The 13,816-nt window shown below is 49.3% G+C and overlaps 1 protein-coding gene across 4 annotated transcripts in view; it reads left to right on the top strand.

Annotated features, from left to right (window-relative positions):
• The window catches only part of CRTAC1 (cartilage acidic protein 1), a 172,347-nt gene that overhangs the window by 148,961 nt on the left and 9,570 nt on the right, over nt 1-13,816 (top strand). Inside the window, exons 14-16 of one of the 4 annotated variants that reach the window (XM_043924922.1) lie at nt 1,467-1,610; nt 2,062-2,079; nt 2,416-2,707. In XM_043924922.1, coding sequence (XP_043780857.1) covers nt 1,467-1,610; nt 2,062-2,079; nt 2,416-2,447 — 194 coding nt within the window. In that variant the 3' untranslated portion in view covers nt 2,448-2,707. The other 3 variants (XM_043924924.1, XM_043924921.1, XM_043924925.1) reach the window with 3 other exon arrangements.

Below are 13,816 nucleotides of genomic sequence, written 5' to 3'. Positions count from 1 at the left end.
AGACCTGAGGGGTGATGAAGAGCTTGCCAGTCAGTGGGGAGAAAGTGTTCCAATGGAGGGTACTGCCTGGGCAAAGGACCACAGGTGAGAAGTGGCGAGGATGCCTGGAAGAGTGGCTTGAGGAAGAAATTAGTTCCCTCCGCTCCTCATGTCCCCACCATGGCCACTCTAAACAGACAGTGCACATACCCAGAAATTCCAGCATCTTCCCCATGTGCTGGGAAGACCCTGTGACCTCTGCAGTGCAGCTGCCTCTTCGTTTCATCACCCAGAAGACAGTTGAGTGCCTCCTGCCCAGCACCCTATGTGGGGAGCTGGGGGTGCAGGTCAGGCATCTACCCTGGAGGGGTGTTCATTCTAGTTGGGCAGACCTACCACAAGCCATGTGACCCAAGAGCTGGACAAGATGAGTTAAGAGCTGTTTAAGCAAGGTGCTCTCTGAAGACTCTTCTAGAAGACGTGGGCAGGGAGAGAACCTTTGAGCTGAGACCTGAAGGTCAGGAAGGGTCCAGCCATAGAAAGAGTGGAGGGAGGAGCTTGCCCAGCAGAGGGGAGAGCGGGAGCGAAGACCATGCGGCAGGAGAAAGGTTTAGTGTGTGAAATGGACAGGAAGGAGGCCGGAGTGCTGGGAGAGGATGGACGAGCCAGATGCCACATCAGGGAGGATCTGGAGTCCCCAGGAGGGAGTCTGAACTTTGTTCTCAGGGCCCTTTGCTGTTAAGCAAGAGCATGGCATGGTATGGTTCATATTTTTAACAATCACCTGGCTGCTGAATTGCAGATAGGATTGGAGGAAGTGGGGAAGCCGGGAGGCCTGAGGAGTGGGTAGGGGTGTGGGGAGGGGGAGGGGGAAGGGGAGAATGCAGCTGCAGAAATCCAGGCAAGAGCTGCTGGTGGCTGGGGACAGGCTGATGGCAGAGGAGTGAGAGGGAGGTGGTCAGATGGGAGAGGTACAATGGGCCAGAATTGACAGGATCTGTTGTTAAATCGCCTGCAAATTAAGGAAACTGGAAGAATCAGGAATCTCTCCGATGTCTGCTTGGGCAGCCGAGAGACTGATTGTGGCCTTGATTGAGCTGGGGATGATAGGAACAGGGGACAGAAGAGGCTTGAAGGCCAGGGGATCTAGAGTTCCATTTCAACCTAGTAAGTCTGAGATGCATGGTAGACATTCATGAGTCTGGAGCCCCAAGGAGAGGTCATAGCTCAAGATAGGAGGCCTGGAATCATCCATATGTGAAGGGCCACCTAGAGAAACTGTGGGAGATAGAAAAGAAGACCCAGGCCAACATGATTGCCCTCAAGGTGTAAAGGTCAAGTATAGGAGGAGCCAGCCAAGAAGATTGAGCAAGTTGAGGCCCAGGGAGAAGGGACATGCCCAAGGTCATGGCGGGAGTGGGGAAGCAGAACCTGAGCAAGGACCCACTGCCCCCAGCCCCCAGTTAGCGGCTCCCCTCGCCTTTCAGACACCAACGAATGCATCCAATTCCCATTCGTGTGCCCTCGAGACAAGCCCGTGTGTGTCAACACGTACGGAAGCTACAGGTGCCGGACCAACAAGAGATGCAGTCGGGGCTATGAGCCCAATGAGGATGGCACGGCCTGTGTGGGTGAGTGGGGCCCTGGCCACCGTTCAGTAGCAAAGGGAACTTGCCATCCACTGGGGAGCTCTGGGAGGCCCCAAATTGAGGTTCTCAGCTCCTGCCTTCTCCTGGCTGGAGGGCATCTCCCTAGACCTTTGTGGGGTCTCCAAGGAAGACTATGACAGGCTTGGAGAAGCCCCACCACTACTGCCATCAAGTGAAGGGCCCCTGGGGTGCTGTGTCCTGGCCAGAAGCCATTGCTCTTCCTGTTTCTCCCTTTCCTGAAACTAATGTTCCTACCTTAGGGTCAGCCCATGTTTTCTTACCTGGGATATAGACTAGCTCCTGCTCACCTTTGTCTGAATTTCTGAACTGGTATTTGTCTTCTTCCTCCCAAATGCTTCCCCCACCCCCACCCCACCCCTATTCCCCTTCTCTTTTCCCCATTTTCTGTCTCCCCACTCCATCCTTTTTGCAGCTCAAGTGGCCTTTTTAGGTGGGTATCCTTCTGCCGCCTTTAGAATCTCTGAGCCTCTCTCTTGGGCCTCATCTCTTTCTCTAGGCCTTGGACTTTGCCTTCAGTTATATGCACTTTAAATTCCATCAATAAAGAAAAAAAAACTAACAATCTTTGTGGAAAACTAAATCTCTCCCGCTGCCTGTCTTTCTCCACACCCAGTAGATTCTGCTGCGTGCTCCCTCTGAATGGACAGCGGGGGTGGCCATCTTTGAAAAGGGAAGTTTGGGAGATGCTGATATTTGTGTCACCTTTAGTTGTTTGTGAAGTCTTTCTTTGCATGTCTTCTGAGAACATGTTTTTTACCCCATCCAGCCTCCCTCACTCCTTCAGAAGAATCAAGATAGTCCTGTCTTTTCTGTATCCTCCAGTGCCATGAGCGGCTTATTTTGCCCTTAAGAAAGATGGCTCCCAGGCGGTTGCTTGCTCAGTTGATTTGACAGTGTGTCCCGTGCCTGCTGGTCTGGCCTGTGCTGTTTCTGCTCTGCAGGCCCTGAGTGCCTGTGGTAGAGAAAGCCATATCAGGGTTGGTGGTGATGATGGGGGGGTGGGGGGAAGGGTGGCCACTTGGGACTCTTGATAAAAAATGTTAAAGTTTGAACTTGCTAAGTCTTCCAGTCTCTTTCTGAAGAAATTATACCAATAAACTCTCTGCTGGATATTAGTGTCTAGCTGGTGGAAAAAAAAAAAGTGTCTGAAGCAAGCAGAGCTGGTTGGAATGCTGAATTAGCAGCAGCCCTTCCATCACGTGGCCCTTGGAAAGCATATCATGATACAGAGAAAGTGTTTGCTCCAGGCATGAGCAATGGTTGGGTTTGCGCACCAGTGTTCACTTGGGAGACACTGGGGTTTGGACCAGGTGAGGCATGTGGAATGAGCAAGGGACAGACATGGAGGGAATGCTCTGGGGCAGTCACTTCTCCTGTCTGGGCCTCAGTATCCCGCATGTAAATGGCAGCAGAGTTGGGCTGGTGTATCCCTAAGGGCCTTTTCCTTTCTAAGACCCCTGAAAATGTGGCTGGACATAGGCATACCTAGTGTCAGATTATCCTAACTTCTAGAAAGAACCTCAGAGAAGGCAATGGCACCCCACTCCAGTACTCTTGCCTGGAAAATCCCATAGACGGAGGAGCCTGGTGGGCTCCAGTCCATGGGGTCGCTAAGAGTCAGACACGATTGAGCGACCTCACTTTCACTCTTCACTTTCATGCACTGGAGAAGGAAATGGCAACCCACTCCAGTGTTCTTGCCTGGAGAGTCCCAGAGACGGGGGAGCCTGGTGGGCTGCCGTCTATAGGGTCGCACAGAGTTGGACACGACTGAAGCGACTTAGCAGCAGCAGCAGCAGCAGAAAGAACCTTGCAGTTTGATCTCTCCTGCAATATGCTTGGAAACCTGGAAGTTCCGGAAGGCCTCACTTTTAGTAATGATGTAACACCTTAGAATACTTTCATGACCAGCTTCAGTAGTGCAAGAGCCTTATAAATCACAGATCTATTCTTTATGTGATTGGGAAAAAAGGCACACCCCAAGATATAATAAAATCACTCTTAAGAAAGCCACCAACCCTTTAAAAAAATATATTTAACAAAAAACTACCATATTCTGATATAATAATAATATGCCCCATAAATCACAAAATATTAATTCCTCATTGCTAGTGTTGTTTTTACACTTGGAACAGGAGCTAAAATGAAAAGTTTTAAAATAAAAACAGCTACAATCTCACAGAAAAGCATACACCCACTTAAAAATCATTCCGCATCTGGGAAGCCCTCTCCTGTGTGTCGACACAGAATTAAAGATCTGAACAGGTCCTAGAAATGAAACTCAGGGAGAGGAAAAGATCAGCCCAAGGTCATGAGCCACCTGGCCCCCAAGCCAGGGCTGGAGCCTTCTGCCACCACCCTATCTTGTTTTGGGGAGGGGGGGTAACAGACAGCTCTGTCACCATTCAGACGATTCCCCTGAAGATGCTGCCTTTTTTAGAGACGAACAAGTGGATCTATGATAGTGAGATAAGTAAAACCCAAAACCCATAGAGACTATGGTTCCAAATGCAATGGCAAATAACAAGATAACGGTGTTCACTGACTTCCTGCACACACAGCACGAGAAATAAGGGCTAAGACAGCTAGTGTGAGAGCCTGACAAGGACATCAGGAGAGCTGAGGTGACAGCAGACTTCAGAGGATGACTTATAAGCAATAACCTCGAATTCCTGCACATTGAGTTTCATATAACTGGGTGTATTTGTGTGGTTTTACCCTACTAGGTGGGTGGGGCCAGATGAGTTACAAAGAGGAGTTCAAAATCCCTCCAGCTATTAAGAGCACAACTGTAATATCCTGACTCCAGGGTATTAGATCATACCCTGAATTATATTCATTCTTTTGTTCATTCAGTCTTTCGACACATATTGGTTGAGCACCTGTTATGTGCCAGGTACTGTGCTAGGCTCTGGGAGTGCAGTGGTGAGTAAAGGTGACATGGTTGCTGTCCCCATATTGTCTTCCACCAGCCAGATGGAGGAGCCCAGTACACAGGATGGCAATGGGACTCAGACTCAGAGGGGCTTTCTAAAAAGTCTAACTAAATTCTTGGATCACTGTACCAGAACGCTAACTCTGCATTCACTTCTGTATTTATTGAACAATCATTAATTGAAGGAGAAGGAAATGGCAAACCACTCCAGTATCCTTGCCTGGAAAATCCCATGGACCGAGGAGCCTGGTAGGCTGCAATCCATGAGGTCACAAAGAGTTGGGCACAACTGAGCAACTAACAGAATCATTTATTGAGAGCCTCCTGTGTGACGAGCACATGAGTACTGTGATATGAGTACCTTCCCATGAGTACTGTGACAAAGTCCCTCCTCTGAGGGTGTCAAGTTCCCTGCCCCCAAGATGCTTGGGTTGGAAGAAACAGAAGGCGAAAAGATACAGAGGACAGGCAGGTACTGAACCGACTCAGCCTCACCTGCCTCCAAATAACAACATCCCCACAGTGGGCCAGGTGGGCGCCTTCCAAGCCCAGGGCCTCAGCATTGGACTTTCCTGATCTGTGCTGAACTGGCCAGGCTCAGAGTCCCTCTTCCTTCTAATTCCTCTTGCTCTGAGGCCCTTGGGCACCCAAATCCTTCTGAAAGTGTTAGTCACTTATGGACTGTAGCCCACCAGGCTCCATTGTCCATGGGATTCTCCAGGCAAGAATACTGGAGTGGGTAGCCATGCCTTCCGCAGGGGATCTTCCCGACCCAGGGATCAAACCCACATCTCCTGCATTGCAGGCAGATTCTTTACCATCTGAGCCTTTGCCTTCTGAGCATGAACAATTCAGTCTCTCTCTCTCTTTTTTTTTTTTTTTTTTGGATGATAGCCCCACCCAGGCTCCTGACATTTTTGTTGGCTTCTCCTGGGCCTGAGTTTATAACAAAAATAGCAGATGCCTTCATGGGCTGACAGATAATGGCAGGGGCTAGAAAGGATTATGCAAATAGAGAGCTGAAGCACTGAAGGGGCTCATCTAAGCAGAGCAGGAAGAGGGGCCAGGTCAGCCAGAACTTCCCATTTTTCAAGAAAAACCAAATAATGATAACAATACCATTTTTACTCTGTCCAAGGATGTTCCTCTTCCCAGGAAGAATCTCTCTTATTAGTCGCTCAGTCGTGTCCAACTCTTTGCAACCCGCTGGACTGTTAGCCCATCAGGCTCCTCTGTCCATGGGATTTCCCAGGCAAGAATACTGGAGTGGGTTGCCATTTCCTTCTGCAGGGGATCTTCCCCATCTAGGGATTGAACCCCCGTCTCCTGTGTCTCCTGCATTGCAGGCAGATTCTTTACCTGCTGAGCAATCAGGGAAGCTGATCTTCCCAGGAATGTACTACCTGAAATGACGATACTAGCCTCATTTAGTGAGTGCTTGCTATTTCTGGGTCAGATCTGAACTCTTTACAAGAATCAGCTTGTTGAATCTGCATACAGTTCCCAGAGGAAGGTGCTGTAGTTGTCCCAGTCTTACAGAGATGCTGAGTGCTGTGTCCAGGGTCACTCGGTTGGGGTGGGCAGAGGCAGGACTCCATCGGGGTGGTATGGCCTCAGCTGGCACTCTTCCTTCTCCATTCGAGCTAGCCGACTGGTTACACAAAAGCACGATCTCTCCTGCTGCTCAGGGCCAAGGGAGGGTTTGGAAAGAAGGTTTGGAAAGGATTCCTTAGAGGTGGCCCAGGATCTGAGAGTGTCCTTACAGTCTCGTTCAACCTGCAAGAAGAGATGGCATTCCCTGTGTGGAGTCCCCTCACCAGGCACACAGTCAGCCATGTGACCGCTCCAAGCATCTGCTCAGCCACCAGCCCTGCTCTGGGAAGGTGCCATTCTGAGGGCCAGGAGTTTGATTATGTGTCACTCTGGCTGCTATGGCCCCCTCCCAGGGTCTGGGCATCGCACCTTGACCAGCACTGGACAGCAACTTAAGCAGGGGTTCCACTCCCACCTGCAAACAGGGCCCTTGGGCATCATTCCAGAGTCACATGAGATAGGAGGACAAGGACTTCTCTTTCTCAGGGAGCCAGCTGGTTTTTTCCAGCAGATTCCCGAATGACACCCCCAGCCAGACTCTCAGCCCTTGAGGCAAGCCACATTCCTCCCTTTCCCTCCCTCCCCGGGGTCAGCCATAGTCTCACTCCTTTGGTGTGGACCAGACCCCAGCCACGTCCTGTCAGGAGCTAATGTTGCGTCTCCTTAGCAACGAGCACATCCTAGAGGGAGGAGGGTGAGAGAACACGGGCTGGTTAACTCCATAGGTAATGTCAACCCCTCCTTCAGCACTTGTCCTCTGAAGAAACCACTGTTGAACAGCAGAGTGGCCAAAGGGTAGGCCATCAGAGAACAATGAGAAGCAAGAAGAAAGAACCCTCCTCGGGGAAGGGAGCTAACATTTACAGAATGCCTGCTCTGTGCTGAGAACTGTACATGTGCGTCTCCGTTCATCCCCACACCCATCCTACGGGATAGATGATATTATTCTATTTTACAACCAAAGGAACTGAGCATCAGAAACAAGATATCCAAGGTCATATGGCTAGTTAAGTAACTGACACCTGGGCAAATTATTTAACCAGTTGTCACTCGGCATATACTGATCGGACACCTACTATGTGCCAGGTGGTGGTTCTAGTGGCTTGGGATGTACATCAGTGAACATCACCGGGCAAGATTCCTGAAAGCCCTGGTGACATACAGCAGGCACTAAACAATATAATAAAGTATATAATATGTTAGAAGTTAGGGGGAGCAAGGAAGCAGCATTAAGGCAAGTTGGGAATGCTGAGATAGGCAGACTGCCATTCTAAATAGGGGGAGTCAGTTGGGCCTCACTGAGAAAAAGGCATTTGAAGTCAGTGAACTTTTTCTGAGCCTAAGTTTTCTCATCTGTAAAATGGGGATGATGCATACCACACAAAGTTACTACATTAAACAAGAAGATGTAAAATATTTGACATAGGGCTTGGCACCTATTAATAGTAAGCCCCCAGTAAATTAGAAGTGTTATCAATATTACTAAGTAGCAAAGCTCAGGATGCAGCCTGGATCTATTCAATACCAAATCTCACGTGGCTCCTGGCACAGCCTGCCGTGGCCCAGGTCACTGGGAGCCTGCCGTATGGGAGATTTGAAGGACATCTCCCCTAGGGAGCTGACTGCTTAGCAGGGAAGAGATCTCAAGGACCGAGAATGGCCGTGCGGGAGCAAGCAGAGCCAACCTTCCTGGGGCCTGGGCTGTGCTGAGAAGTTCAACCTAGTTCTCACACGACGCCATTCCCCAAGAGCATGGTCACAAACTATGGTAAACTAAGCAGCGTCCAACTCTGCGACCCCGTGGACTGTAGACCACCAGGCTCCTCTGTTCATGGCATTCTCCAGGGAAAAATACTGAAGCAGGTTGCCATTTCCTCCCCCAGGGGATCTTCCTGACCCAGGAATCATTTCATGCGTCTCCTGCATTGCAGGCGGATTCTTTACCGCTGAGCCACCTGGGAAGGTTGTGATGTTCAGATGTGGAAATGGAGGCCCAAAAAGGAGCAGTGACTTTCCCGAGGACCACAGCCTAGCCAGGAAACTGACGCCTGCCTGGGGCTCCTCTGCCTCTCTCTCTGCCTCCTTCTCCAGAAAACATGAACTATTTCAGAAGCAAAATTGTATCAAGCATTTTCAGAAATAGGGGTGTCAGTACTTGTCCTCCCTATGATGCTGACACAGAATCAGAGTTGGGGGGAGCGCCCACCAGGTGAACCCAGGCACTGTGATTGGGAACTGAGGGAGTAGGTGCAGAGTCCTGCTCAGCTGAGACAAGAGAAGCTGGAGACAGCATCAGGAGCATAAGAGATGAGGGTGGAGACAGAAGTCCTGCCAGCACTTCTGCCCAGAATCTCATGACCCCTGCCTGCCTGCCTGCCTGCCTTCCAGAAGGGGCCCAGAATAATTCCTGTAAAGGTAGCTCATTATCCTTCTTCCTGGCCAGACCCAGAGCAGCCATGAAGGATCTCTCCCCTAGAATCATTCAGCGCATCTCCTCAAAAGATCCAAGGGCTCACTCTCTTTCCCCAGCCCACACCTGAGTGCCGAGCTCCCAGGGAGGTAGAAAAGCACAGCCAACGTTTCCCAACTGCTCCTGGGGACAAGCAGAGGGGCACCCTTAGGCTGAAGGCAGGAAGGCAGATCCCGCATATACCTCCTCTGCCTATCCGTTCCCCGGGCCTTGAAGGGCAGACACAGGGAGGATGGAGGGAGAAGGAAGCTGGGAGGTCTCAAAGCCCCACCCAATGCAGAAGGTGTCCTGTTTGCAAAGACCACATTCTTTCCTACAGAGCGCATTCCGAACTCCTGCAGCCCTCCGTCCCTCCCTCCTTTCCATCTATCCTTTTTTTAACACATTATTTTTTTTAATTTGCTATGGAAGTATAGCTGCTCTGGGCTTCTCTGGTGGCTCAGACAGTAAGGAATCTGCCTGGGTTCGATCCCTGGGTTGGGAAGATCTCCTGGAGGAGGGCATGGCAATCCACTCCAGTATTCTTGCCTGGAGAATCCCCATGGACAGAGGAGCCTGGCAGGCTACAGTTCGTGGGGTCGCAAAGACTCAGATAAGCACAACACACAGCACATAGATGATTACAGTGTTTCAGGTGTCAGCAAACTGATTCCATTATACACACATTTCAGATTCTTTTCAATTATTGGTTATTACAAGATATTGAATATACTTCCTTGTCTCAGCCCACTTTTTAAAAATTTCTTTTTTAATTTACTTATTTTTAACTGAAGGATAATTGTTTTACAATATTGCATTGGTTTCTGCCATTACATCAACATGAATCAGTCATAGGTACACATATGTTCCCTCCCTCTTGAACCTCCTTCCTGCCTCTCACCCCTTCCCACCCCTCTAGGTTGTCACAGAGCCCCAATTTGAGTTCCCTGAGTCATTCAGCAAATTCCCACTGGCTATCTGTTTTACATATGGTAGTGTATAATTTCCAATGCTTCTATCTCCATTCGTCCCACTCTCTCCTTCCTCTCCCCTTCCTGGGCCTGTAGTCTGTTCTCTATGTCTGCATCTCCATTGCTGCCCTGTAGGTTCATCAGTACCATCTTTCTAGATTCCATGTATATCCATTAATATACAGTGTTTGTTTTTCTTTTACTGACTAACTTCACTCATCTACCCTTAAAATTGTTTCTTCACCCTGAGATTCTGCGATCAGATGGACTCAGGCTTGAATCTGAAATTCAGTTTCTTCATCTGCTGAAAATGGAGATGTAACAACCTCATAAAGCATTTGTGAGGCTTCATCAAGATGGAGCATGTAAGGCGCACACCGCCCAGATTGATAAAATGCAGATATTATTGTGAAATCTGTTCCAGGTCCTTTAACCTCCTGCCTTCACTCCTAGCAGTGCCTGATTTTACAACAATCCATAAGTCATTAACTGGGACGATGTTAGACCTATAAGACTCCTTCCCAACGAGACAAAACCATCACTCATAGTTACAAATGCAGAGTTCATTTGGGGACCGGGTTACACGCATCTTTCCTTCAAAAAGCTCTTGTCCTGTATTTAGATCTGCACTGGGGAGCACAAGGCCGATAGGTACCCATCCATTCCACCTGCCTCCCCACTGTCTGTTGCATCCATCTCAAGCCAGGCAGCCCTCTCCCTCACCTTTGATCCATCAGTCACCTCTCTGTACATATCTTCTCTGTATCCTTCCACTTATCCATCCATCTATCCATCCACCCATGATATTTCACCCTCTAGGGCCCCAGGGCCAGACTTTCCAGGCAGAGCAGTCAGCCCCACAAGGATTTGCCCACCTCAAAATAACAGAGCAGGAGCACTGGGTAGGGGCTGAGTGGGGTCAGGATGTATACTTCCTCCCCTTCCTTCCCTCCCCGTCCCCTCTGCCCTCTCCTCTTTGCCCCTCCCCCGAGGTGGAGATCATGAGCAGAGCCCCAAGATCTCGGCCTGAAAGCTGCCCTGTGCAGGGGATGGCCTAGGGTCACCCTTTAACCGAGTGACCCCGTACATGCCTTTGTCTACACTGGCCTAAGCTGCTTCTCAGTGGCCTGTTGCCCCAGGAGCCCGAGGATTTCACGTCTTCATATTCTTGTCTCTTCCTGCAACCCGTGATGGGCAGCATTTCTCATTCACCTGCCAAGGGTGAGGCACTGCACCAGGCTCTTGGGGTGGGGGGAGAAAGTGCTGGAAATGAGTAAGACAAGATTCCCACCTACCAAGAGTTGGCTGAGAAGCTGGGGCAGGAGGAAGGCCATCATCACACACACAAGGTCTTGTAAGCTGTGTATAACATTTCCCTTTCCGGGGCCTCGCTCAGCGCGGCGCTCAGGTGGTAGCCGGTCTCCAATCACTTTTCCATTACAAAAATCAATAACTTGAATTACTCCAAAATAACTAGCCCCTTCGCATCCCTGCAAATCTAATTTTTCTGTGTCTGCATTTGCCCACATGCTGCTCTCTGAGTCTGGAATCCGTCTTCATGAGTCAATCCAGGCAGAACAAAGCCTTTCGCCTGACTGTGACACACGGTGTCAGAAGGAGAGCCAGACTTGGGGTCGGAGACTCAGGTTCAAGCCTTCACCCTGACACTAACTGTGGGTGCTGGTGAAGCTACTTAACCATCTAACTTCCTCATCTATAAAATGAGAATTCAAATATAACCACTCACCAGGAGTGTTAGAGAGCAAAATGGAATGATAATGTACAGGAGTTCCTGGCATACACTAGGAAATCAATGAACCCTTGCCTTTTGTTTGTTCTATGCAAGCATCTGAAACCTGGCTATAAATCTACATCTCGAGGCCACGGTATATTGAGATCCTAGTGCAACTTCAACAATATCTTACATTGGAGAAACAGATTTTCATTTACCAAAATTCCTTCTCACAATGCTCACAGTTTACAAAGGACAGGAGAGAATGGGTGTGGCGAAGTGATTGACTGGAGTGTGCAGCCCTCTGACTCCCTCTGAACACTTCCACCTCGTCAATCATCCCCATGGTAACCACGGGTCCCCATGCAGCTCGGGGACACTAAGTCCTGCTGTCCAGCAGCTGCTGCAATCACAGGTCTCTTAGGGAAGAGCTGTGAACACAGCGCAGTCTGCCCTCAGCGCCGCCAGGAGGATAAATCCTCCTGAGAGGGGTCCTGTGGAAACCTCGGAAGGCTGAACTCTGAAGGGAGGGAAGGGAAGTGAAGTGAAGTGAAAAGTTGCTCAGCTGTGTCCAACTCTTTGCAATCCGTATGGACTATAGAGTCCATAGAATTCTCCAGGCCAGAATACTGGAGTGGGTAGCCTTTCCCTTCTCCAGGGGATCTTCCCAACCCAGGGATCAAACCCAGGTCTCCCACATTGCAGGCAGATTCTCTACCAGCTGAGCCACAAGGGAAGCCAAGAATACTGGAGTGGGTGGCCTATCCCTTCACCAGCGGATCTTTCCAACCCAGGACTTGAACCAGGGTCTCCTGCATTGCAGGCAGATTCTTTACCAACTGAGCTATAAGGGAAATGACACCTATTTCATGCCAGGCACATCCATGGCCAATTTCTCACTGGCTCCTCAAAACCAGGTGTTCTTAGCATTTGGGGGATGGTTACATACCCACTTTGAAAATTTGCTAAAAATCTGTGGGCTCTCTTCCCCAGTTAAAGGTACATCATTCTGCACACAGGGGCAGGGGGTCAAGCTTAAGAACTCCTGGCATAAACCTAGGCTGTTTTAAGATTTTCTTAGGTACCAAGGACTTTCTCTTTTAAAGGCCCCACACCTCATCGTATCAAAGATTTTCATGTATATCCACGACCCACACATACACACACATACACGCACACACATACACACACACATGAGTTGAGTTAAATTGCAGTGACTGTCTGAAATAATGTTAATTTTGTAGCTATGTAATAAAACATTAATTTCAGTTTTGTGCTTTCTTTTCCTATTTTGGAGCCAATGAACTTCCTTCATAAATTTCATTCAAATATTTCATTTGTTGTTTAGTAGCTAAGTCATACCCAACCCTTTGCATCCCCATGGACAGCAGCATGCCAGGCTTCCCTGTCCATCACCATAGAAAATATGCAGATCTTAAGTATACAGTTCATTGAACTCTCAAAGTGAGCACGACTGTGTAACTGCTGGAGAAACAGCTCATCAGGATTCCACAGAAGCCCCCTCTTCCACTCACTGCCCCCACCCCAGGGCAGCCTCTCTGCTGACTGCTAACACCACAGACCAGTTTTGCCTGTATTAGAATGACAGTAAAGCGTCTGCCTACAATGCGGGAGACCCAGGTCCAATCCCTGGGTCAGGAAGACCTCCTGGAGAAGGAAATGGCAACCCACTCCAGTATTCTTGCCTAGAAAATCCCCTGGATGGAGAAGCCTGGTAGGCTACAGTCCATGGGGTCCCAAGAGTCACACATGACTGAGTAACTTCAGTTTCACTTTCATTAAGTACAATCATAGAGTTCATACTCATTTTGTGTCTGGCTGCATTCATGGAACCAACAAACTTTTTCATTCAGGTCTCAGACATTTTCAGAGGCTTGTGAAAAGTTTATAGGCTCTAAGTACCATCCAGGGATTCTCAACCTTCTGACTAGAAACTCCAGGGGAACTTTTAAAACCCCTGATGCCCAGGCTGCACCCCAGAACAATGAAATCAGAATCCCAGGGCATAGGACCAAGCATCAGCAGGTGTTCTTGCTTCCCAGGTGATTTCAATTACAATCAAGGATGAGCAGCACTGGTCTAGGCAATCCCGTGAAATATTAGTATCCTGATTTTACAAACTGGGGAAACCGAGGCTTCAGGGGTCTCCCTCAAAGGGAATTGTCAGGAAGCCAGAGCTTTAATTCAGGTCTAACTTGGGGTGGTCTATGCATTGCATTCCTCCATGGTGAGCAGTAAAGCCCCAACCAGTTGTGGGTGCCTCCTGCCGGACACCTCCTCATGACAAGTCCTTCCAGATCTGGGAGGTGTGGTTTCCCAGGCTGCCAGACCCCCAGGAGAAAGGCAGCACCCCAGGGGTTGGCCATAGGGAGAAACAGTCACCAACCAACTGGACTCCATCTTTGCCCTGCACCTCTCTGGAAGCCACAGAAAAGTCCTTGCAGGTAGGAGCAGCTGCTGGTTTGG

Source organism: Cervus elaphus, chromosome 15, assembly GCF_910594005.1.
Source record: "Cervus elaphus chromosome 15, mCerEla1.1, whole genome shotgun sequence".
Taxonomy (NCBI): domain Eukaryota; kingdom Metazoa; phylum Chordata; class Mammalia; order Artiodactyla; family Cervidae; genus Cervus; species Cervus elaphus.
Note: the sequence above shows the minus strand (reverse complement) of the source record. Positions and strands in the feature narration are given on the sequence as shown.